Genomic DNA, 25,727 nt, shown 5'->3' on the forward strand with positions numbered 1-25,727 from the left:
GTTTCAATTAAAGAAACGCAGAATAAAGCAATCAGGGGGGAAGGGAATACCACATGAACAAACAAGAAGAAGAGAGTGCAGAAGTAGAAGAGGCCAACAATATCTGGCTGCTAGAAAGGACAGCTACGGCCATGTGTACCACACCCATCCCCTTCAAAATATTCATCCTATCTCGCTAGGTATGTAGGTTAGTTCGGTAGTGCTGTTCAGCGAAGGATCATCGTCTCCAAACCCTGCCAAGCCGGGAGATGTTCAATTCGAAACCACTATTCGCTAGAGCGAGCCGGGATCAACTGCCTCGCTGCTCGTCCGAGACCGTCTAATCACGTATCTTACCCTAGCTGTAACGCGCCAATCGCATTATCTACCTGAAGTAACCCCACCAAAAAGGTTGAATTAGGACGCTGATATCAAACCCATATCCTCGTTTGTACGAATTTCCTCGTTTCTTCTCAGTACTGAGTCTTGGCCCGCGTAGAAATAAGACTAATAATTGCCAAGGAATCGAGTTAATATCTGCAGGAACAAGAAGCTTACTTGAAATAAAATAAGGCGTCTCGAAGGGATACTTTATGAGCTAATGTGCACTCCGGTGGAGGGGCAGGGGTCGCTGTCGATTCTCCGGCATCGATTTTACCACTATCGAGTCCTCGGCCTATATATCTCGCGAGTTAATATTCCTCCTATTTATCCGGTGCGCATGGGCAATTTCGACTGTTTCTATAAAGGTATAAAGGTAGGTGTAGATCGCCGGCGATTCTCTCTTAATCGGTTGACAGGTTCATTTTAGGTCTCGTAGATCAAAGTCGGAATTTGGTTTATTTAGGCCATTAAGCTAAAGAAGCTTAAGAGGTGAACTAGCTTACCGCGATAGAAAGTGCGGAATAAAGTGCTGAACGTTCCAAGTCTTTATGATTAGGTAGATAGGTAGGTAAGTCAGTTCCCCGTGATCGATTGTAACATTGATCATCTATCGGTGAATACTCCTTGACTACAGAAGCAATGTCTCATTGCCAGAAATGTGTAACTCTACTAATTTTCCATGGGCCGAGAAGAGACAGAATCTTCATCGATAACTATTATCGAAAAACAAAAAAAAAAAAAAAACAAAGAAAAATTTCAAGGGAATCGACACCTAAGTAACAGTCCGCCAGTGGCGGGTAAATGGCATTCGATAACAGTAGTTGAGTTCCGGCGCCACTTCGCCCCGTCAAGATGATAGTCCAGAACGCCGGGTTTGTTCCTCAAGCTTTTTCATTATCCTGCTCCATCAAATTTGGTATCCCTTCACGTACAGTACCCACTGTCCTTGTGTATTTCCAGCATCACAAACCAGCATCTTTGGATATGTGTAGTATTATTCCTCACTTACCCCACCCATGAAAAAACCATTGGGTTTGCTCGGTTTCTTTCCCAACTTCAATAAGCTCAGCCTTTTCTTGACTGAATTAAATCCTATCCCACCATCATTGGGTCTATCAAGGTCACTCTCAAAGACATCTACTATCTCCTTGCTTTTGCGTGACCGGTCGACTGTCCAATCGGGTGTGGTTGCGTCAACGACGATACCATTAGAGTAGGGCTGAGCATGCGGATTTGAGCTGGGATTAGTGTCGCTCGACTGGGTGCGGAATATACTCCTTCGATTTGAATTATCCTTTCCTCTGCTTACTTGACTGTTAGAATCGCTGTCACCTTTGGTTTGCAAGCTCAATGTGTCGCCATTAGACTGTTGAGACTGCTGGGGTTCCTTCTTTTTCCCACCTAAGAAGCTAAGTCTTGTCCCACGTTGCTTCATAGAAATTGGTTGAGCGGCCGATGCTTCCTCTACTACACCGGTAGCGTGTACCGTCAATACGCCGGCTTTGGCTTCCGGAGACAGGTTCTCTGCAGTGGGAGATGACCGTTGCCAAGCTGGTGACGATGCAGCTAAGGCGTTGTCGCGAGGCGGTTGAGCAGGTGCGAAAATCGCAATCTCCGGTGCGAATGTAGACAAGAAATCTGAGGCGTGTTAGTCAAATTAAACGAAACCTGCATCGATTACTTACGCTTGTACGAGTCCTCATACCCCTTCAGGAGGACAGGGTTTGTGCTACGAGCAAAACTGGCTAGGCATCTCTTAATCATGATTGCGTGATCTACGAGCGCCATCTTGATTGCGTTCTCTTGTTGGTCTAGCTCTGGTTCCTCATCATCCTCGGACTGCGGGGTAGGAAGAAGCTGACGATAGCAGGCAACACTACTATCCGAGTCAGGATTTACCGAGATGCTAATAGCATCTACCATCAGTTGAGCAACTTCTTCATCTTCTTCTTCGGCTAGTTTCTTCTCGACGGCTGTCATTTCTTGCGTCTTCCGCACAATTCGTTCAAGGGCTGTCTCCTTAGCACCCAACCGTATAGTGTGGGTATCCACAACCTCGCTACGCCGTAGTATGGTAGGAAAGGGCTCAGCCGTAGTATAAACTATCTTTTCAGCATAGTGAGTATCAACGGGTCCGTTGGTACTGCGCTTAGACGATACTGAGAACATCTGTGCATGAGCCGAAAGGAGATAATCGCGAATAGGCTGTGGGACTCTAGTGCGCTGAAATACCTGATGACTTAGATCGCGATGAGGGCTGAGGGCTGAAATGACTAAGTATTGCCCTTCAACTTCACTGTCGACATCACTAGACGTAAGGATCTGGGCTGCTGGATACTGCTCTTGCATACGGTCTGTAAAGGCTGACGTCCGCTCGATGGGCGAGCCCTCGTACACAAACGCCTTGTCGCGCAGATTTAAAGGGAATCCGAGACCTTTATATATAACCTTGAAGTATTTTGGTACCAATTTATCACTCTTTGCCAGCTTTTCATAAATGGTCGCAATAGCTCTTTCGGTTCTAGCAAGTTTAGCGAAGTCGAAAACATTACTCTCGTATTGGGCCTGAAGTTCCTTATAGGCTGCGAGCGCACTACTCCAAGCTTCTCCGTCTTCGAAGTGTTTAATCATATCGAAGTAAATTCGCTCCTTTCGTTCAAAATGAGACTGTTCTGGAAGATCTGGGTCTTGTAAGGCAGGTGTTAGCCTTGAAGGGTCCCAATCGTATAACTCAGCATGAAGACGAAGGGCTAGTCCGGCTTCGGTATGATTCTTGGCATCAAATTGCAAAGTCGCTAGTTGATGGACGTATCGGATAAATATCTCCTCTTTCTGCATGTCTCTGAGAAACTCCATGAGCTGAAGGCGGTTGATTAAGTGAGAAGCTTCGCTCGTGATATCTCCACTATGAACGGCGACAAGAAGGTCCAGAAACTCGGCGATTGTCTCGATCAAGCTTCTTAAAGCAGAGTATAGTGGATCGCCTCCAACTAGCGACAATGGCTCAAATCGGTCAAGAAGCTCACTAATGAAGAGCTTTTGCAAGATACTTTCAGTCATGGTCTTATCTTTGAAGAATCCATCCAGACAATCGATCATCTCTGTCTGGATAACTGACAGGTCTTCACTCAGTGTCCATTCGCTGACGATCATAGTTTGGAGAACTTCGACGGCCATTCTCCTCAGTCCTTCGTGAACGCTTAGGCAAAGCTCAACTATAGGACCAACCAGTGTAGGGACGTATTGGACTTGATAACCGCCCATCTTTATTAACCCATACCGGGATCTTTCATCAGGGCTTGTCTCCCAACCAATAGCTTCCCAGGTACGCCTTAACAACTCGGCACCGTGTTCCCTAACGTCACCGGCAATCTTCCAAACTGCTCTTCGCTTTTGTTCCGAGAAGGTCTCGAGTGCCAAGTGTCCGCTGCCGACTAGTTTTAGCAGTGTGGAGAAGAACATCCGCCACAGCTCCGTATCGAAGTCTTCGGCCTCGTCGGGGTGAGGCAAAAAGGATTCCAGGAGAATGCTTGCAAGATATTGTAGTGTTCTCATAGTTGACTTGTGATGGTAGATGTACACACTTAACCAACTTGACGGGAAAGCTTCTCCCTGCAATATACTTGTATGCACGTGGAGTGTATTCTTCAAGAGGCTAGTGAGATCTTCTGCGGCCAATTCAAGTTGCATTCCATTGGGTGAGTTCGAAAGAGCAGATAAAATTGCCGACAATTCGATCAAAGCCTCGTCAAACTGAACAGCATCGCCAGGTATCTGTTTGCTCGGGAAAGGGTATGTTATTGGAAACAAAATTGAAAATCGGGTTTTGGGTTTCAGCTCCGTAGCTTGGATAGATAGGTAAGAGCCGACAATCTTCGGTATGTAGTCAGGGATCTCAGAATTAAGATGATCGACCTGGCTAGCTAGGACCGAGCAACAAAGGCGAACTTGTTCCTTCCATTGCTCTGTGACATCGTCCGTCCGACCCCAATGTGGTGCAATCCATCTTACCGTGTTTGCACAGAGAGCTGATCGTTGCTCCGGACCAGCAAATAAGTCCAACTTAGAGTAGTTGATGATCAGAACTAGCTTATATAGCACCAGCTTACCCTTAACCAGGGCACATGAATCCATAAAGTCAATGGCTATGTGAAGGATCTCTTCAGTAGTTAATAATCCGGTAAGTTCAGGCAACCAGGTGTGAAAATGCTGTACAGCCAATGTCTGACTTCCGACCAAAACTGGCGCAGTGCTTCGCATCATTGAATCAAGAGCCTTGAATATACTTTGCAGGTGTCGAGTAAAGCCGGCCGTGCTGCCGGTAATGCCAATACCAGCCTCTTTAACCTTCTGCTGGCCTCTCGCATGCGTGATGAATTTAAGGATATGGCGTACAACCTTAAGGGTAGCCCTAAGCTTCCGAGCAGTCTCCGACTCGGTTGGTTTTGTAAGGAGCCGTGTGAAGGACCTGACAAGGCAGGGCGTGGCGAAGGGATAGTTGAACCTAGTCTCAGCATAGTGATCCACCAAAGGGCCCAAGTTAAACCGACGGTCGTGGACTATGCCCAAAACTCGAACAAGAGCGGTGAAGACGAGGTCTTCGTACTCATCGTTGCCTTGATACTCAACCAGAATACCGAAGAGAGCATCTAGAACATCGCTTAGCAACTTGACAACCTCAATCTCAGGCACAAACACGAGTTGCTTCAACATCGTTGGGATTTCGTCTCTGGGACTCTCTTTCCATTTCAATAACCCAAGGACTATTCGATCCTGCGAGAATCTGGTGCTACAGAGATACGTATCAACTCGAAGAGTTGCAAGTGGGCCGGTGACATCACTCTGGTCGCTACGAGCGCTCCAGGGAAGAGATAGATACCCACCCCTACCTGTCGGCCCGGCCTGTGCGGTTTGCGTGTACTCGTCCAACTTATAGAGGAGTAGAGAATGCGGGCCGTCACCCAGGAACGCCTGTTGATCCCACAGGGGCATGTACGCAATTGCAAAAGGCGTATTAGGTAGGTCGGAAACGGTGAACACGACATTTGATGTACTAACATCAGCGGGCAAGAGCGAGAGTCGAAGAGTTTGATCCCAGTGTTCGCCACGCTCTACAGCAAATGAGCGCCATGTAGTCATTGGCTCCGAATTTGAAGACGCGTATATACAATCCTCAATTCGCTCTCCTGATTGCCGCCGGACTTCTAAGGAAACTATAAGATTGTTGCCGTGCACGTTGCTGGATATATTCGTTGCACCAGCTCCAAAACGCGAGATTAGATTCTGACGAGCTAGAAGAGCTTCCGTGACTGTCACGTAGATGTCAGACCGAGGTTTCGTCGGGGCGCCAGAGAATCCCATCTTGCTAGTTTTACTAATGCCAGCAAGCAAAGTAGGAGTCGTTTTGATAAGAGCATCTGCATCGGGGCTGTTGAAAGACTTCAGGTGAATTTGTAATCGCTCTGCCCTCCTAGACTTTTCGTAGTGGCCTGATTTGCTTTCCAGAAGGTCACGAACCAGTCCGTCCCATCCGTCAGCGCTGTCATGCTTTTCAGTAGTAAACCTCGCGGATGGTGACCAAACGGTAACCACATGCTCTGACTCTTCATCCTGTTTCATGATCGAGTTCAACCCCAGTACACCCATGCCCACCATTCTCTCCGCCAACATCTGCGTTGGCTGTGGTCCGTCGAAGGATTGGCGTCCTGCCCTCGAACCGGCAGTACTCGGAGGCATCGTACCATCTCTGCTCTCGAGAGTATCCGTTCGAGGCCGGTCCTCCGGCTGTTCAGATAAGGCATCGAGCTTTGTTCCACCTCTAGAAAACGCAGATCTCGTAGTTCCCCACATAAAGCTCCTCCTAGAGGGCTTACCACCGGAGGAGGACGGTTTGTTGTTCGAAAATGGCGTATTAGGTTGACCAAACGAACCTGACCTCGAGATAGGGTTATTGGATATTACCTGCTGTGGGGAGCGTACCTTGACAATTAGGTATAGTTCTGAGTCGGCGGATGGTCCATCGCCGATATCAGCGGAAGTCAAATCAGTAAATAAGGTACGCATCTGCGGATTTCTGGTCAAATAACCCATCGTACCACCTGATGGTACTTCAATTATGTAGCTTTCCGAGAGCCTCGTGAGGGTTCCTCCGATTGATTTACTAACGAGGTACAGTACCAACGTTGTGGGTTCGTTGGAGGAACCAGCAAAGCTCCTAATATCGACCATTAGATGGTGTAATGCGGACAGTTCGGCTTGCGGCTGCGGTGGTTCGTCTAATAAGCTCATAACCGACTGCAACTTGGTGATTTCCACAACCGGATCGTCACCAGTTAAAACTCTTCCTCTTTCATTGGGATCTCGCACAATAACCTCTCCACCACATAATTTATTTCCCCTGACCAGGTCCCAGACAGTCCTCTCTCGCAATGCATCATATTCACGAGTTGTTAGAAGGTTATGTAGAAATTGTCTCCTCGATAGGTCCAGGGCTTGTATTAGCTGGGATACTTTGTCAAGTTTAGTATATTGCCTTGTAAGCAATAGCTCGTGAAAATTAGTCGAATGCCATTCACGTAGACATGACGCGATCTCGTCTACCAGAGGTTCCATAGTAGAGGTAGGCGTTTCGTCCCCCAACCTGAGCATTGGTACCGGCGCGGCTGGCCTAGGTGCACCAGGTTCGCGTATTCTTAACTCGGAAGCACGGGTGATTGCACCACCTAACATAGTACCATTCGGTCTATGCAGACTACTCCCACCCTCTAGGTCTCTAAAGTAGGACTTCCTCGTGCTCGAGGCCACTCCACTCTTGCCAGAGTCGCTCCCGATAGGCGGCGCATCATCATCTCCCTGATAATTACTACTATTTTCCGAATTCTCGTCTCCGTTATCTAGCACCTCGCGTATCTCAACGCATGTGCGTGGGAAAATGCCGGAAAAGACACGAGCCTCAAGAGGTTGACCCCTTACGGAAGTTAGGCCAGCCAGAAGCGAGGGAGGCGCCAACAGATACCCCCGTAGCCATTGGCCGTCTGCGGTCTCTTCGATAATGTATAGATCATCGCCAATCTCTAGGGGAAGTTCGTTCTCGTTTTTGGTCTCGAAAGGATAGGTCGCGACGGCGAAGGCGATACGAGGCAAAGGTTGCCAGGGCATTGAGGCGGTTGGTCGCACCGTAGCTGCGGATCGGTCAACCGCATGAGGCGGCAGCGAAAGATGTAGGATCCGATCTTAGCTTCTTACGCGGGTACGTACGGACGGTAGCGAGTGGAACAAGGGAAATTCATTCACTTGCGAAACAGCGGGCGACAGGTGACCGAGTGACCAAATGGTAGCTCGTCGCAGGTAGACTTAGGAATGAAGGAGTGACGACGATGGTTGGATAGTTCGTTTCATGAGACGGCTGGTCTACTATTATTTTTGAATTTGAATTTGGATCGGTCGTCGCAAATCGTGATGCGGTTAGTTGTATGGGCTTGGTACTAGGGGCCCGAGAGAAGTTCAAGTTAGGGGAAAAAACATTAGAAGATTGTAACAGGTCAAAAAGATGATAGAAGAGGATGGGGGGTATCAAAGATCACACAAATGAAATTGCCGTTGACGAAGGAGAGTAATTGTTCGGATAGTCGAAGCTTGCAGTTAAGACGAAGGCCAGCAGAAGGTTAAAAAAAGAGGGTATTCACACAATAGAGTTACCGGGGTTTACCTCTCGTATAGGCAGTAAAGAACTTTGATACTGAATAGAAGAACAAAGTTTTGACAAGGGGGGGGAGCCTTCAATTCGAGTTGCAAGCTTACAAGCTTCACCATCTCGTTAACATAGTATATACATTTGATAGTACCTGCAAAATTGCGATAGGACGGGCCAACGAGAGGTTGCGATTGGGAAGGACAGGGGTTGCTAAAGAGAGGATAAAAAATTTAGTGTAGTCCGTTCAACCCCTGGCTCTGTACGTACCTACCTACGTTAGGTACAGACAAACAGAAAAAGACATGGCTTGCAGGCGCGATGCAGGAGAATCGAGCCACTGGGCACTGGGGAAGCAGCTCTGAGACTTGGGAGACCCTGCCGAGATAGTTGGGCAGAGTGTTACTACTTAAACTACTTGTACTTAAGTAGATTAGCTTAGCGTCGATGTTACGCCGTTGTACGGAACTAGCGACATAGATATTGCCTGTTTCCCCTTTTGAATTTACATAGTGCAGAACAATTTAGAGCGGGTCAATGCCCACATAGCACATTAAACTGACGGCGCCACGGGAGGGGAATCGTCGCCCATGATCCATCAACTCTCCAACTAATAACAACTTGTAATTAACCTTGGGAGTTATTAACAACAGAAAATCACAAGGTCACCTCGATATGTACCGGACGCCTGCGGTACCACTTCTACACGCGAACTTCATTTAGAGCTACATATTTTGAGACTTGGCAACCACATGGAGAATTACCAACGGCGCATTCAAATTTCCTACCCGAGTCTTGTCATCCTAGTTATCGTATTTTCATCTAATACTTACATATTACATTATTTACATTATTTCTCGCTATTTCGCCCCCTTTCTGACACGTCTAACTTTTGCATAATAATGAAAACACCGCCGAAGCATAACGTTACAAGTTAGACATGTTAACCATGTGAAGCAAAGCCGGCTTTATGCCCAATTATCGATCTTTTAACTTTGGGTCGGACACCATCCACAGAACATTTCGCCGTCCACCAGTACACCCAAACAGACCCCATTCATAGATTTCATCTCGGCCATATCATCCCGAGATATCTTAGCTCAAGGTTTTATTTAGTTCGGAATGTCTTAAAGCATTTCAGTCCGGTAAGAAGAGTTGAACATGATTCATATATTTCACTCTTCCCATGACAATACAATCACGTCTGTACTAATTATTCTCCTTACTCTATTGTTATACTAGAGTTGCCCAAGAGCTGAAGGGCCGAATCCCCTTTACACGTATTACCTCGATTCTTGCCATGTCATAAATTATATTCAACCCTCAACCATGTTTGGCACAACTCGATTCGAGCTGTCTCCCAGGGCGGCGCGGCTTGCGTAGTATTACCTAAATATAAGTTTTAGCTCCCGTGTTCTAGCACGTCAACATAATTCCCGGCACCTAAGGTAAGGAATACTATAGCCTTGACGTCACTATATCCCCTTTGCCTCGAGGAAGATATTATTATTCAGTACCATATCATCTTATATCGGATAGGATCTACCTATAAGCTTGAAGCCGCTATGCTAGTTACGCCTCAAGCAGCAAGGTTGGGAGAATCGAATGGCCTCTAGTTCCCGCAACGCACCCCTTTCAGAAGTATAAATAAAAAGGTACCTATCCAGGAGCGATTAACTTTTGGGTGTGACCGATAAGCTTTGCCAGGATTCATGCATACCGACAAGTGCATAGGAGGTATTGGTGCTATACGTAAGGCTCACTGCATATGGCCCCATGTTGTCTTACATCAGTGTATATCAATTACAAGTAGAAACTGGTCGCTTTATGATTCTGGTTCTCTTAGTAGAATACTTAGCCATCCTATCCTACTCACTATACATCCAATTATCAACAAGATACTCTCTCCCATTAAGATACTCTCTCCCATTTAGGATGACGAATTATCCTTAACGTATATCATACCTGCTGCAGCAATCCAATTCTAAAAACGCAGCCTGTTTCACGAGCCTTAGAGCTTAACTCGACCTTGCAACTATAAGTTCTTGTTTCTCAAAGATTTCCTTTTTTGCCGGTTATATTATTTTTGGTAGATTAGTTTGCAAAATCACAACGTCAGGATGAGTTATGTTAAGACGAGGCGAGTTCGTACGGGAACAGGTAGGTAATGAACACACTCCAGTCCTTGTATTTTGAGTATATCATATTCCAACACTTACGAGCACAAGATGAAATACACAAGAAATCGTTATTAAGGAGTGTAGAAGTGTTCTTTGCCAAGTCGCACATGAACAGCTAGACATCTATTTTCCAAAGTCCTCAAATATCTGCCTCGACGGTACCGTCCCTCCCAGTACTCGTGGAAGCATAACCAGAGTCCGAGTACTTGTCGAAAAGGTGGCAGTCGTTAGCATTGCCAAAGTCAAACTGGTTCATGTCAAATTCATCGAATGTAGGGTCTAGAAAGTACGACATGTCCAGCAAAGCGTCCTTGTCTTCCTCACTCGTCAGGGCGGGCTGTTCCCTTGCGACAGGGGAGCTAGGCGTACGAGCCCTTGGAGTTGCAACAGGGGTTGCCGATGCCGACAAATCATTATGTGGGAGGTCCTTGAAGAACTCGAATAGACCATCACGAATGATGTCAGGGAGGCCGACCAGCATATCAGCCTGAACTTTCTCGAATGACCTCTCGACCTTCTTCTGTACAAACTTAGGCAACTCTTTTCTGAGCCGCTTCTCTACCTTCTTCCATTCAGCACGTTTGGAGAATCCCAGGGAATCGTTGCCGTCATAATCTATCGGATGGTTAACACTTTCACGCTGCTAAATCTTGGATTGGCTTACATGGAGTTGGCATAGCATTGAAGTTAGCACTTGGGAACAGGATCTTGTAAATCTCTCCCCATCTCTGCTCATCAGTCATGCCGGGACAGTTCTTCCTTCGCACTTTTAACTTTGCTTCGGTGGCCTCATCGATGCCTTGTAGCATTGGAACTACATCTAACTTCTCGCAAGGCACGTCAGCCCGGAGATGTTCAGCTAGATCCTTGGCATCATCGAAGGGATCATTGCATCTAGGACAAACATGTTTCGGCAACCGGTGAGCGCGATAAAGATGCTCCCTTATACGAATTGTCAGTATGGTAATATACACATCATTACTTTGGGAGACTTACTTCAAGCGATGCAGGGAAGTCCAGCCTGGGCCGGCACAGCTTCGGTGTTTGTTGTGCGCTTTTGGGTCGTTTTTGTAGAAAGGGCAAGCGAACTTTCGCTCCGATTCCGTGTCTTTCTTCGCACGCTTACTGCCGCCTCTATCCGGATCACCTTCATCGCCCCCGGCCGAAGAATTATCCTGGTCATCTCCACCCAATCGACGTTTTGTTCGAGTTGAACGGCCTGGTTGGCCTTGCTCAGAACTACCACTTCCAGACTCTGCACCTTTAGAGCTACCAGCAGAGCTGCCCGAAGCTTCAGATGCCTCACATGCATCTTATTAATGTTAATGACTTATCCAAATTTAGAGCATTACTTTCATAGGAAAGTAAGGGGGTTAATGAGCAAGAAAACGCGCTGCGACATACTATACACGATGGTCAGCCCCTATCTAATAGAGAAAATCGTTCATACTCACCAGGAGATAATTGCGAGTCTCTTATCAAGCCACCGGTTAAACTTAGCCATTACAAGCGCGACACCCTCTTGTCTCTTGATGGCCACGTACTGATCAGGTGTCAGTCCTCTCTCACTTTCGTGGTTGAGTCGGCAATGGCTGAGTTCTCGAGCAGCGCGTGTCTGCTTTTCGCCCTCCATAAGACCGGCTACTCTAGATCGCTTCTGTGATGATTCCCCAGGATTAGATCCTTCGTGCTGTATACTGAATTCTTTCCTGTATACACTAAGCTCGCCCAGACATTTCTCGGGGTCTAGATTGACAAATCTAGTATTGTTAACGATGAGCGAGTCCCCAGCTAGAATATGGTCGGGACAAGCTATCCTACTCTGCTAAAGCGACGGTAAGAACAGTTTCATTTCGACTCTTATGGGAGCCTTACCGAGTCACCGGCGCTTGTCGGTTCTGGTATCTGCGGCTTGGTAAAGTCACTCCTGGATAAGGTCAACTTCTTGACCATGCTTCGCTTGAGGCGATGTTCACGACGGGGGTTGATCCGCTCCCACTGGGCCACGAGCTTCTTCGTAGTCGCGTCCCAAGTGTGCTGAAAGGAATTAAAATAGTTGGTTTGGGAGTGACGGTTCGGTTTTACCCGCCCGATAGCCAAGTTGTAAGTATGAAGAGATTCGTGCAACTGACGGTGGCGATATTGATAAAGGTGACAGTGAGGAACAGAGCTCTCTAGGTGAAGGCTGTGAGCAGTTTGAAGCATCTCTCCTAGATATAATGTGGAGTCATCACGCAGGTGACGATAGAATAGTCGCTTATAGGCAGCATTTATTGACAATTAAAGGGCCAGGTTCAAAGAAGTAGTAATGGTAGTAGCAGAATGACTTTCTTCGTGTCCCTGATATTTGGATATATCAATTTCTGTTGAAATAGGGAGAGTTAAGATATACGAAGTAAAATCGCTATATTTCGTTGATCTCCCCGACCAAAGTACGCAATACTTATACTCTACCGGTTTTGCGCAACGGCGCAAAACGAGGTGGAGATATGCGCAAGCTGACAATCTACCAATCACGCATGCTGACGTGCTCGACGCTGATTGCGTAGAATACCCTCGGGAGCGCAACACAATAGGACTTACCGGCATTGTGTGCAATACGCCTTCGCGTATCCAACACCTAAGGCCCCAGCATCGCGAAGTCCTAACCTGTGCATTACCCAGAGGACGGCAAAGTCGCGCGGAACGTAGCTAAGCCAATATCCCTCCTTGGGAGGATTTATAGCTCGCAAGCGATGTAGGTAGTCTGAGCAAAATCTTAACATCGTTATCGCGCTTCAGCGCGCGGTATAGTGGCCATCCATAAAATGACGGCGGAGGCCAGGCCAGTATAATGAGTCTCCGTAGACAAACCCAAACTAGAATCATTAGAGGAATCAAGACCTGAAGAACCTCTTACTTTGTAGAGATTTTTGTCTTGGCCGACCATACAGGGAACCGCAGTTACACTGTTACCTTCTCACGGGGAACTCCTTTTGCATCCTGCCAAGCTTTTCCCCAAGACAGCGGATAAGTCCAGGGATCACTATGTCTCAAGCCACAATCTCGTCAAACCAACTTTCCAGCGACCAGTAAGTAGCAGGTTGCCTTGGTAGCAAAATCTCTTCGCTAACATAGCGGCGCGATAGAAGCCGACGAGCATCTTCCGAGATGATGAAATACTATCTCGCCAGTCGCCCCAGTACAACGACGGATAGGCTTGTTCAAGGGAACATCATGTCAGACGGAGATCTCATAGACAGTCTTAAGAAAAAGGAATCCCAACTAGATGTGTTAGTAAGGCGAGCAAAGGGGGGCGGTTCTAAGTCAACGTAGGCAAGCGGATATTATTGAAAATATACCCCGGAACGAAATAAAAGGAACGAAAAGAGGAGTTATAATAGAAGGAAGTCATGGGAAAGATAAAGGGCGAGAGCATAAGAGTAGACGTTAATATAATGTTTTTGATTCCCCAGGTTTATTCTTGGGTCCAAGCGTGCAGTCTTCCACACCGCCCCCCTTTTCTTTCTTCACGAATCCATCCATGCATCTAAATCCTTTATTCTAGTTTCATCGGAACACTGCTCTATTCGCTGTCCCAGGAACGGGGCGCTTAATAGAAATACTGGAGACGTGTCAAGTAGGTTAGGTAGTTATTAGTATCCCAATCACCCAGCCAATAACTCCCGAGCCCCACGATGAGCGGCGCGAACATTGGAGGAACTAAATTTTTAAACGCTTCATCGGCAATCAATAAGAATTGAGGGATGACCTCCGATGATACGCTTCCACTTGTAGTCACGGGTGTTTTACCCTCAGTAGACCTATTGGTTCAGTGCCACTTGGACCAATGGCGATAGTAAGTTATACATACATGCCGTCTCTTATTCATCAGAGATTAGCATTTCCTTTATTGTCATAAATCGTCATCCATACAAGCCATAGGATTGGTATGGGCGATACATGTTTCGGAAGCCTAGGCGCGCCGCTACAATGAATGGTAGTAGCTAGGTAAGGGGCGTAAATCATCTAGAATGGGCTGGCAGTTACGAGTGCGAGGAGTCAGCTTGAAGCCGTGGGTAGTCACCGCTTCGCTCCTCTCTTTAGTAGGCTTATGATCTTCTATAGGAGTTCTATACTGTAGTGTATGAGGAGGTTAATCCTGCCTCTCGGGGTGATAGTATTTAGTGCTACTGAGTGTATTGTGTAGATGATCTATAGTGCTGGTTAAATATTTCTTGAATGGTAGCTTCTACCAGAGTCTTGTATCTAGTAGTTATCTGCTTCGAGAGGTAAAACTATAAGGTATCTATATCTATAGAATAGAAATGAAAATCCCTACCTTAAGTTTTTTAATTAACCAGATAAGATCTTACTATATATTGAAACGAAACAAGGCTCGGATAGAATAGCCATAATGTCCAATATTGGGAATTGACACGGGAAGCAACTTTAGGTTTCTTTTAGTCGAGACATTAAAAAGGCAAACAGCAAATTTGGTGGTCATTCATAATTTTAATAATCAGTTTGCTGCTCTTTTGAATACACGTCCACCCTTTACACCTTCTTGCCCTCTATCTGGTATCGCAATTAAATGACAGTTTTACTTTACGAACCACCAGGTCCACCAAGTAGAGCAAATCTTCGTACGATTCCCGGCCCGTATTCTTGATACTGCACCAAGTTAGTTATCAGCAACCTGTTAGTTTAAGCTAGAGAAGACTTACCTCGGCTTTAGTGTGGCAGTACGATCGGAACTCAGGGGTCTGTCCTAACAAGCTACCACCAAACCATGGACCGTGCCGTTGTCGCCTGTGCGTGATGACCTGCACCTCCAAACCACCACTCTTCGCTCCTCCACTGCGGACCTCGCTAGCTCGAATTCGGGCATCAACTAAATGTTTGATGTCGCGTTGTAATCTTCGCCCAAAGTCCTTGTATAGCGTGCTACCTCCTGATAACACGATGTTCTTGTACAATCCTCGTCGAACATCGATCGGACTGGATTGAATGACACCGTCGACAACAACAGGGAGTGGCGTTAGGAAGTCGGAAGAGTAGATTTCTGGATTGAAGAATATTTCAGGGGCAAGGAACCGCTCGTATCCTACGTCGACGGTGACCTGGCGACCACCTGGTTGAGAGACCACGTGCTTGGCAAACCGACTACGATCTCGATCGAACTTCGAAAACTCCTTGACAATATCGGGACATACGTAACAGTACTCTTCCTTAATCTCCTGGGCCGTCTTCAGCGAGCTGTCAGGCTCTCCTCGATCACGTAGAAGGGATTGAACAAAGTAGGTGATGTCTCGGCCGGCAATCGGAATGGACTTAATCGAGGACCCAATTACGTAACCTTCAGCAACAGGAATGACGTGCGTAACACCGTCACCCGAGTCGATGACAGTACCCGTGAGAGAACGGTCTGATACTTTTGCCGATGTCCAAGATGCGGCAAGGGCGAGGACAGCTTGGACAGCAATATAGAGACCGGCACAATTGAAGGATTCGAAGAAGATTTCGGCCGTGTTCTCTCGGTTTTCGGGAGGGTTCAAAGGCTACAGTACGTTAGCGGGCATTCGCGGTGGTAGAATCAACGGTGGCTTCGTACGGGTTCGGTTAAGAGGAAATAGTGATCTTCAGGTTCGACACGGAGATATTTGAAGATGGAGTTGGACCAGAATCTTTCCATGTGATCCTAATGTGATGTGTCAATATTGGACTCGATGATGGTGGGTCCGGGACTTATACCCAGTTCTCTATTTGACCGTGTCGGATCGGGTAGTGTAGTCCGTAGCCTATCCCAATATCAATACCTTAATCACATAAAATGTCCACCGATCAGACTGACCTGGCCCGTTCGCAGCAGCGATTGCCTCGTCGCCGATGAAGAAATCCAAGTCTTCGGTACCCCGTTTTGTCGATAGATGGCCTGCGGGACCAGCACCCCCTGTGAGGAAAGATGGTTTGTTTGCCACGGCCGGCCGGCCAGACCCGGTCCCGCCGCTACCGCCTGCTCCTCCTTTCGTAGCTATCGCGGTTGGGAAAACGAACGAGGGAGAATCGTTACCGGCGAAACCTATTATCGTAAAGAAGCGGTGGGTTAGAGGATTGTAGTTGATAGGGTTATATGGCGGTGTATCGAGCAAACGTGAGAAGCCAGCTTACCAAGCTTTGAGAATCCCGTGCCGCTATGTTCGAAAATCAAGTTAGCATTACTTTCTTCCGTATTCTGAGATGTTTAGAAAGCATCAAATGAGCTATTGATTGCGGGGTCATGAATACATACTTGTCCATGACAACGGCAGGGGTTTGGTTCGCCATTTTGAAAGGATAGGAGCTACGCAAGCTACGGAGAGATTCAAGTCAAAGCTCAGCGCCGAGGAAGGGAAAGAAGCGTCGTTACGGTGGTGGTGAGACAACCCGCGGGGCAGCTGTTGAAGTTGGTTGGCGATGATGTATGTAGACTGGAAAGTTGAAATTACGTGCCTATCGTGAGGTTAGGTTGCTAGGTATAGTGTGGCTGTGCGACGACCCAGCTGGAGGGGTGGGGACCTAGATGTACGTACCCAGCTATGAGTGCGGCTGAGTACATGTACCTAACCTAAGGTAGCTGAGAACCCTAGCTGCACGTCTGCCACTTGCACTAAGTCAAACTCTAATAATCTCACGGTACATTGCTGAAGGTATATTTTGATCTGGTCCATATGGCTTCTGGGACGTAAATATTCTATCCACTTCAACTTCTATTCATATTCAATGTGAATGTGAATGTGAATGTGAATGACATGTTATGAAGCACTATTCTTTACATAATATCTGTCCATAAAAAATAAACATTAAAAGTCTCAAGTTCAATTTCAATTGGGAATTTAGAAAAAGCATATCAATGTTTAAGAGTTAAGGCAATGGTATAAGTGGAAGTAGGCACGACCCTTATACAAGTACTCATCTTTTCAACTTCAGAGGTAAGTGCACTTTAGATATACATGACGTACCTACATACATACTCGCATGGATGTGCCTATTTCTCACTGTTCTACATAGTTCAAGGGGTTGCTCTTATTTCTCTGGCGCGGCTTTACTACATATCATTGAAGGTTCTAGCTTCCAACATCAAATAACTATTTCGATATTGCCAAACATCTCCTTCGCTACTTAGGTAGTAAATTATTATAAAGGAATCTACTCCTAAGTCTCATCATCTTTCATCCAGTCCTCACTCCATTTCCTTTAAATCTCCCTATACTTATCTTACTTCCACCGCTCGCTCGACGCTGTATCTCCTCCATACGACACATGTGGCTCGTCCATTGCTTGTCGGCACTAATTACCCGGTACTGGCTCTTCAGCTTCAGTCTCCCGCCCACTTCGACGATTGGCATGGTACCTCACCACCCAAGCTTTTGACCCTCTACCTCTATTACTTGTAGCTTAGCTTATAGCTTTGCTCTCGCCAACATTGCCTCACGCAAGAGGAATCGCCCTAAATAGCTGCATAGCTTTATCGGTATCCTGAGTATTTAGGTGCCTTGCCGTTTTACTTCGTATCACGAGCTAAGAAGTTCCGGCAGCTTCCTATACCTCCCTACTAACGAATGATTTTGGTGGATTCTGGATCCAGAAGAGTTGTCCCTAAATTAGTCAGAATTTATTCGATCCCGCAATCGTCCTAGTCGAAGCAACAGACAGAATATATCCGCTGGGATTCTTAGTCTAAATTCGAAAATAACAGTACATTGAATTTACCTATTTTTGTATAAGAGAGAGTCAGAAGACAGAAGTTCAATTTTCCAAACGAATCCGGTGTATCCCCCCATACCCATACCTTATACTGAGTATGGATTCTGGAGATCCTCAAGACAACGCTGTCTCGACCTGGCATGAGGATGATATCGAACAGGACGATATCATTGACGGCTTGCCCTGGGCCACCGAGCACCTAAGACCTCCCTCCCCATTGGAAGATGGTAACATCGTTTCCATGGATGGAGCCATAGATCGCCAGGGAAAACGTAAGAAATTCCCGGTAGCAGCCATATTTATTCATGCCGGGGCCGGGTACCACAGCGTTGCCAATGAGGGCCTACACCTAGAAGCCTGCAATGAGTAAGCACTTTGACATTTTCATTTTACTTATAGCGTTTTGGCAAATCATTCTAACGTCAAGTAGAGCTGCACGTCTGAGCATAAAACTCCTGCGGTCAGGCCATTCGGCTGTGGATGCTGTCGAGGCTGCTATCAAATCCCTCGAGGACAAGGAGATCACCAATGCTGGCTACGGAAGTAACTTGGCAATTGATGGGACGGTAGAGTGTGACGCCACCTTGGTCGATCATTTTGGTCGCAGCGGAGCCTGTGGTGCAGTTCCTAGTAAGTTAGCTACCAGTACCTTGAAACATGATTTGTACTTGCTTACAAGTCTGGTTTACAGATGTCAAGAATCCAATCTCTTTGGCCAAGATTATTCTCCTGTCTAGTAACAAGCCCCTTTCTTTACGACGTGTTCCTCCCAATCTTCTCATCGGAGAGGGCGCCAAGGAATTTGCACGAGAATCAGGGATGCTATTGGTTCCCAATCAATTTCTCGTGTCAAGAAATGCTAGAGACCGCTATGTTAGATGGCAGGAAGATATGAGGCGGGCGGAGGGCAAAGCATCTCTATCTTTAGCACATAACACATACGACCGAGCTCTTGACGACCATGGCAGTGAAATTCGCCAGAATGTGCACCCGGACCACACGACTGCTATACTGACTGGAACATGGAATGAAGGCCAGCCAGACTCTCCAGCCTTACCTTCTTCGCCATGGGATAATGGGCCGTCCATGCTACTAAAACTTAACTCTGCTCAAGTTTCACCCAAGACCCACGCTGAGCGTAGCCCGCTTAGCTTCTTGGGATCACTTACAGGTTCAAAAACTGCGGCTGGAGAGATATCGTCTTCCACTTCGAAGCGCCTACGGTTTAGTCCAGGCCCAAGTAATGAATCTCTGAAGTCGGATTCTAATACGTCGATATCTAAGAGTGCAACTAGGACAAGTCTTCATGATGGGGCTTGTTCAAACGTCCCTATAGACCCTCCTATGTCCAAAGTTGGACAGGCTCCCACCACTGTGGCTATGCCATATCTTGACAAGTCGCCACCATCTAGGACTGCCGACCGTCATAAGGAGGACAATAAAGATGTCGATAAAATCACTGATACAGTGGGTGCAATTGCAATCGACATGTCTGGAAAAATTGCTGCTGGGTCATCTTCAGGTGGTATTGGCATGAAGCATCGAGGACGAATTGGTCCGGCGGCCTTAGTCGGAATCGGGACAGCCGTCGTTCCAATTGACGAAAACGATCAAGACGGCATCGCCGTCGCCGCTGTAACAAGTGGCACCGGCGAACATATGGCTACCACAATGGCATCGCAAAAATGCGCCGAGCGAATATATCAAGGGACGCGTCGTGGACCGGGCGGAAAAGATGTAGCCGAGGATGACGAGAACGCGATTCTCCAAGGCTTCATTGCTAATGACTTCCAGGAACATCCAGGCGTCAAATATTCTTCCTCAGCTGGAGCCATTGGCGTCATGGCGGTAAAGAAGGGGCCATTGGGATACTATTTATATTTCGCGCACAATACTGACTCTTTTGCCGTAGCCTCGATGGGTTCTAACGACATCCAGCCAGCTTGTGTCATGTCGCGCATCAAGGAAGGAAGTTCTGGTCTAGCTCGCATTGCTCAAGGAGGCCGTAAAATTCGCGTATGAACCTGGTTGTATCGCACATTGATATTCGATCTATAAGACTCGTTATATCAGACCGGAACGTTTTGCAGGGCTTACCGGCTTCTCTTCACTTCGTACCCACCCGCTCACCTATCCTCGGTCTTCATATATTTCTAACCTTCACGCTATTCCCTATTACACACACACCTAAGGTCGAGATGAATTGTGGTGTACTAAAATCGACGTTTTCGAAATACCCCTGAATAGCTACGTTCATATCAACCGCAATTACTTTGGTCTTGGTCTCGGAGGGATTCTTGTATTCTAAAGACAGTAACCCTCAAATTGCAGCTGAACCAAGACTAGAAAAACTAAGCGTAAGCCCTCGGATCAAAATAATTACATGGGTAATAGTGGTAGTTGGATCACTTGGACAGTATAGATAGACTGTACAAGGTACCTAGTTATGAAAATTCAATGCACGCCTAAGTTGACTGTCGTCACTACGCCTATGCTTTTAATTCACGATATTTTGTCCCATGCCAGACGCAACTCCGCGTATGCAAACTCCAGCCCATTGTGATACAACCATACCGCTTCCATGTAATATGATTTGAGTATTAGTACAATAAAGAAGAACTTATACGCTTGCCCCTCAACTACGTAGGGGCAGGCGTCCCCGCAGCACTACCTGTGTCCTCCCTGGCCCCAACGCCGTTAGCGCGTACTTTCTTCTTCTTCTTTTTACGAGGGGCGACAGCAGGTTTGGCGCCGTAACTGCCAAGGGCCAATTTAGTACCGCAGGTCAGACATTCGGCGTTGTCGGGCACAGAGCAAAAGATACTAAGGCAAATGCTGCAGACAAAAGCTGTGTCAACGACATTGCGGTGGCAGAAACATGCCGCGCGGAAGTCTACTGAGTCTTGGGTGGGAGTCACGAGAGATCGTCGTGCTTCGGCGTCGGCGAGGAAACCGAACATTAAATACGAGAGCAGGCCGCGTGGGTTCGAGGCTGCAGAAAGAAAAGTGCCTCCTGTTATAAAGGCTGCTTGTTGTAGGAATGTCGGCGTCCCGTATAGAGATAAGGTGTCCACTGGGATGCGCGCGTGAGAGGCTGCGAAGACAGCATTCATGGTAGGGATGTACTGCGCAGGCTCCGAGTCCGAGACAGACAAGACTAAAATGCGCGAGTGTAGCGTCGTGACGGTAGACTCGGTAGGCGAGGAGCTAGTAGCTGTTGACGTCGGGTTCGCAGGGTCCGAGGACGTCTTGGCCGGCTCTAGGGCATGAGACATCTTGTGGATGTAGGATAGTGCTAGCGTGAGGGCTCCCGATACTAGGGTCGTAGGGTTGAGGTCTGAGGGCGTAGTGCTGTCGATGAGGGAGCGCAAGGAGGTCAGGATAGAGGACTCGATTTGGGCGAATAAGGGGAACTTGTTGGCAGAGCCGCCTAGTTCTGTTGCTGCTGAGGCACCGTCCTGTCGCCCGTCAACGTCGGTCATTTCGACATCACCGTTAGATCGCGAAGACGCGGCGCGGAAATCGGGGTTGGGGGACTTGGGGTAGAGCCAGACGGCGCGGTTGGGGTGCGCGGCGAGTATAGCGACATGGTTGTCATTGCCGAAAGAGAGATGGGCGTTAACGAAGACGAGCAGGTTGGCTAGGGCCTTGGAGATGGGGAGGAGGTCGGCGAGGGCGGCCCAAGCACGCGGGTTGGTATCGACCACGATGGTAAGGAGCGAGGGTATTTGGCTGATGCTAGAGACGGGTTCTGTATAGTGATCAGAGGCGTCGATGCGGTTCATCGTGCCGTCTTTTCTGTTTCAACTTGTTGAGGGAGTGTTTATGACATGAGAAATGGAGAGAAAGGGCTCAGAGGCCACCTCCTTTGTAGAATTAGTTTTTCTCTCACTCGAGATTTTGCAATGCCAAGTTTAGTAGTATGAGTAGAAGAGGAGTTCACGGGTGATGCTGTTGCTCAAGACTCTAATTGGCAATGGTATGGAGAAGATGTAATTATCGACAACAGGATAAGCATTGAATTTCCGGACTGGTATGAAGAGATCGATAACGAATTGATAAGAGCTGACTGCGGAATAAATGAGATAGGTACATAAGTACAGGGTACCTATCTTCACCGAGCTCACCGAGAAGACCTGCCCAAATGCTGTATCACAGCACGCGCCTGCGTTTCAATGCCGTGCCAAGCCGGGGAAGAGAATAAAGACGCTAGCTCACATGACTAATAATACATAGGTACATTAATAGCTACTTGGTACCTTGGTACATGTAATAGGCAGACGTCATTGTTGAGCAGTTCTTACGGAAACCCCTGCAGCCACTTTATCAGGCGCAAGAGGGTCTTGATAACCTTATTGGCGTCTACAAACCTTAGCGGGGTATTTCAGTGAATGTTCCTTTTGAACGAGTCGACGAGCATATTGAAGCCAGAATTTCCATTCCGTCCCATCCCATATCAATACTTTTTCTTCACTGGAATATCATCGTCCTCCAAATACTCCAACCTAACCTTTTACGGCCAAGTTGTATCCTCTGTGTGTTAACTCTGAGACATCTCGTCTATCTGATACTCGATTCGCATATGCCGAACAACCTTACGTCCTTCAAAAGTATTGATAGGTAATATCAAATAAACAGATGTAAGTTGTTGTTTTTTTTGCCCCATGTCTTTTTCTAAGAAATCTATGAATACATATGCTCCTTGCGGCATGTTGCATACTCCAAACAGACCAGTCCAGCCAACTTCGCTTCCTCCCCATCGGTTCTGCGCTTTGCCTTATTTACATATGCTACCTAGATTTAAATTAGGTTGCAGCGACTGACACCCCATCGATTTAGTTCATGTGAGTAAATTTCACCCAACGAACCGTTTACTTCAAACCTTGAAACAGCTCCTGGTAGCTTCAAGTTCTTCTAGGCTGGAATTTCAAGCTAAGCCAAGAAATTCTCGCGGCTATACTTGCAGCGAACTGGGGCCAAGACTTGACCAGTCTGATCACAAGCTTACATAGGTGAGAAGAGGTGTGTGCAACATGTGCTTTCTTTGTATCCTAGCTGCTTTCATATCCGTCACGAGTCCAACACCAGACCCATTACTCATATTTATCACCAAGCCCATCATAAAGCGTCCATAGCCGACGAGAAAGTTACTGTCCTCATTTAAAACTTACACCATAGCACCACAACACCACAACACTATAACATTGCCCATTTACACTTCTCTCAATCTTATACCAAAGCATTCGCACCAAAGCTCAGTCAGCCCTTCAACGTTAGCTACTACCCAAGAATACCACCCCAGAAACTAGGCATTCTACTGTTGACGAGGTATAAGCCCCTCAACAAGCCACCATATTTCATTTTAACTCCGTTATTCCGTTAAAGACGCCCCTGTATAAAAGTCCTCACAAGCCCTCTCAGGTTTTCAAGTCCTCAAATCCGCAAGACTTATCATTCGACCTATAACATCTACTCCTAACATTATCCATCAAAAAGGTTTAGCAACACCCAATATCAACTCGTGGGATACAATGGAGGAATTGCCTATCGACCTCACTTCTAACCGTGAGGAGATGGTCAAGCTAAGCAACATAGAGCAGACGCAGCTCATCTTAGCCCGATTGATGGAAGGTGGTCAGGAAGATGACGATACTTGTCGCGAACTTGATCGCCTTACCAAGATGCTAAACGACGATACTAAAGCTAAAAACAAAGACCAATCTATCTGCGATATCATCGACGATGTATGTGTCGATACCATACTTGGCTATCTCGACATGAGACAAGCTGATTCGGTCCGTGGTCACGCCGTCTTGAGCGCTTCAGCGTATCTTAAAGCGGCCGGGGACAAAGGGAACGAGGCTCTTCGCAAGTTTTTTTTCGATCGAGTCCAAAGAGGGACTTATGACGACTATATCGTCGCCTTTTGTGTCGCCGCCGCTATATTCCCTATCGCCTCAGACGTAACGGCTGACATCTTCCTCAGCGAAGGCTTTTTACCCACCTTGGACCCCTTGATGCGACGAAAATGGAAAAGCAGAAAGGTCGAGACAGCATGTCTAGAAATGCTCAACGCTGCTTCCATGAATTCGTCGTGTCGCGAAGCTATTAATAAGTACTGCGCTGACTGGCTGGAAGAGGTTGTCGACCAAGATCCGAATGAATTAGCCAGGGGCATCTACACGGCAGACCCTCAGATTCAGGTCTCAGAAGGTTCGATTGCCATGAGGAGACACTCCGTAGCAGTTCAAAATCTGGCCGCGGTTATCTTGGCGAAATTGAGGGTAGGCACCCTAAAGCTTCCGCTCGCGTCACCGCCTGCATTCGAGCATCTTCAGTGGCGGTGACCGGCCCGGTGAGGATTGGAGTTGGGCTGACCTGGGGGCTTCAGGCAGTGCCATCGTCGGCGCAACAAACGGCAGAAGGATCCGATAGTAGAATACAGCAAGCGAACACCAGTATTGAGGACCTATCTAAGATGTTCAGTACGATGATACTGAAGGACCCGGAGAGTAACAAGCGGCATTCGGTGGAGGGCTTAGCTTACGCAACAATTCAACCTGGAATTAAGGAAGAGGTCGCACGCAGCACGGAGCTTTTGAAGGCTCTGGTCAAGATTTTAGGTGATGCTCCTGCAAAATCACCACTTACTTACGGAGCTTTAAGCATATTTACGAATTTAACTCGCTATCAACCAGTGCAATCTGAGGAGGAGAAGAAAATGACTCAGCTGAAGGCCTACGCCGATGCTGCTGGAAAGCTGGGAGCACCAAACCCACTGAACGATGACAACCACGTCACAGAGCGGTGTATACGGGTTTTCGAAGCCGGTATTGTACCCGTTCTAGTAACCCATAGTAGGCACGGTTCGGTTGCCTCGCTTAACCTCATCGTGTCGATTATCTCTGCATTGTCAGTTACAACCACCTTGCGGGGCCAACTATCGCAACAAGGAGCTGTTAACCTTCTTATTGCCGCCGCCTCGGCTCTACCAGATTCCGAATCGCAAGCCAAACGAACAGCAGCCCAAGCACTCGCTCGTATACTAATCAGCACAAACCCCGCTCTTGTATTCGGCGGCACGCGCGCTCGTCCACAGAACTCGGCAATCCGGCCACTCATTTATATACTCACTCCTGACCCTACAACCGAAACTCGAGATCTCTTACCGACGTTCGAGGCATTGATGGCGCTTACTAATTTAGCATCTACGGACGACGATACACGAGTGACAATTATCCGTAACGCATGGTCAGAGATCGAAGAGTTGATGTTATCATCCAACAATCGAGTTTCTAAAGCTGCTGTGGAATTAATATGCAACCTAGTGCAGTCCGTTGAGGGTATTGCTCAGTACGCGGACAATAGCCCACAAGCCGCTAATCGGCTGCACATTCTACTCGCACTTGCAGATGCAGAAGATGAAGGAACGAGGAGCGCCGCCGGTGGTGCCTTGGCCTCTCTCACGGCATACGACGCCGTTGTGACCGGAATTCTCAAAAGGACACGCGGGGTCGAAGTAGTCCTGGGCTTATGCAGTGAGAAGAGCGAAGATCTGCGGCATCGGGGAGCGTTTGTTGTGTATAACATGGTTGCGTGCGAAGGAGAAACAGGTAAGGCGGCACGGAAGGAGATCAGGGAGAAGAACGGAATTGAGGTTTTGAAGGAGTGTACGAAGAGTAGTCGGAGGGCCGAAGTTGTCGAGGTCACGGTTCAGGCTCTAAAGGTCTTACTTGAGCAACAGGATTCAGAGTAGCTGAAAGGGGGAG

General features: G+C 47.4%; 7 protein-coding genes across 7 annotated transcripts; 3 read left to right on the forward strand and 4 right to left on the reverse strand.

Moving 5' to 3' along the window:
• Positions 1–1,357: 1,357 nt before the first annotated feature.
• Positions 1,358–7,521, reverse strand: F4817DRAFT_362589 (C2 domain in Dock180 and Zizimin proteins-domain-containing protein; the record flags this gene model as incomplete). Its single annotated transcript, XM_049306543.1, has 17 exons — positions 1,358–2,001; positions 2,049–2,220; positions 2,263–2,382; positions 2,416–2,465; positions 2,508–2,595; positions 2,638–2,671; positions 2,702–2,798; positions 2,841–2,873; positions 2,916–3,135; positions 3,172–3,268; positions 3,299–3,353; positions 3,390–3,468; positions 3,511–3,573; positions 3,613–3,680; positions 3,711–3,790; positions 3,824–3,913; positions 3,944–7,521. 17 exons carry the CDS (start codon positions 7,519–7,521, stop codon positions 1,358–1,360), a joined length of 5,568 nt encoding a protein of 1,855 aa, XP_049153761.1.
• Positions 7,522–10,189: 2,668 nt separating this feature from the next.
• Positions 10,190–12,438, reverse strand: F4817DRAFT_363333 (uncharacterized protein; the record flags this gene model as incomplete). Its single annotated transcript, XM_049306631.1, has 5 exons — positions 10,190–10,848; positions 10,898–11,175; positions 11,230–11,514; positions 11,688–12,058; positions 12,109–12,438. 5 exons carry the CDS (start codon positions 12,436–12,438, stop codon positions 10,373–10,375), a joined length of 1,740 nt encoding a protein of 579 aa, XP_049153762.1. The 3' UTR covers positions 10,190–10,372.
• Positions 12,439–13,129: 691 nt separating this feature from the next.
• On the forward strand, positions 13,130–13,578 carry F4817DRAFT_19711 (uncharacterized protein). Its single transcript, XM_049298531.1, has 2 exons — positions 13,130–13,304; positions 13,362–13,578. The coding sequence occupies exons 1-2, from the start codon at positions 13,261–13,263 to the stop codon at positions 13,546–13,548; spliced, it is 231 nt and encodes a 76-aa protein (XP_049153763.1). The 5' UTR covers positions 13,130–13,260; the 3' UTR covers positions 13,549–13,578.
• An 841-nt stretch (positions 13,579–14,419) lies between these two features.
• Positions 14,420–16,733, reverse strand: F4817DRAFT_354089 (actin family). The gene is made up of 7 exons (XM_049305475.1): positions 16,505–16,733; positions 16,384–16,406; positions 16,067–16,294; positions 15,967–16,013; positions 15,827–15,913; positions 14,940–15,773; positions 14,420–14,886 (listed from the first exon to the last, which is right to left on the reverse strand). Exons 1-7 carry the CDS (start codon positions 16,537–16,539, stop codon positions 14,821–14,823), a joined length of 1,320 nt encoding a protein of 439 aa, XP_049153764.1. The 5' UTR covers positions 16,540–16,733; the 3' UTR covers positions 14,420–14,820.
• Positions 16,734–17,828: 1,095 nt separating this feature from the next.
• On the forward strand, positions 17,829–20,289 carry F4817DRAFT_19871 (N-terminal nucleophile aminohydrolase). The gene is made up of 3 exons (XM_049298550.1): positions 17,829–18,324; positions 18,389–18,588; positions 18,650–20,289. Exons 1-3 carry the CDS (start codon positions 18,056–18,058, stop codon positions 19,978–19,980), a joined length of 1,800 nt encoding a protein of 599 aa, XP_049153765.1. The 5' UTR covers positions 17,829–18,055; the 3' UTR covers positions 19,981–20,289.
• F4817DRAFT_19841 (transcription factor Tfb4) lies at positions 20,289–21,829 on the reverse strand. Its single transcript, XM_049298545.1, has one exon. It carries the CDS (start codon positions 21,741–21,743, stop codon positions 20,598–20,600), a length of 1,146 nt encoding a protein of 381 aa, XP_049153766.1. The 5' UTR covers positions 21,744–21,829; the 3' UTR covers positions 20,289–20,597.
• Positions 21,830–23,531: 1,702 nt separating this feature from the next.
• Positions 23,532–25,714, forward strand: F4817DRAFT_362594 (ARM repeat-containing protein; the record flags this gene model as incomplete). Its single annotated transcript, XM_049306544.1, has 2 exons — positions 23,532–24,242; positions 24,350–25,714. 2 exons carry the CDS (start codon positions 23,532–23,534, stop codon positions 25,712–25,714), a joined length of 2,076 nt encoding a protein of 691 aa, XP_049153767.1.
• Between the last annotated feature and the right edge of the window lie 13 nt (positions 25,715–25,727).

This window comes from Daldinia loculata, assembly GCF_022478755.1.
Source record: "Daldinia loculata strain CBS 113971 unplaced genomic scaffold F4817scaffold_104, whole genome shotgun sequence".
In the NCBI taxonomy this organism is placed as follows: Eukaryota; Fungi; Ascomycota; class Sordariomycetes; order Xylariales; family Hypoxylaceae; genus Daldinia; species Daldinia loculata.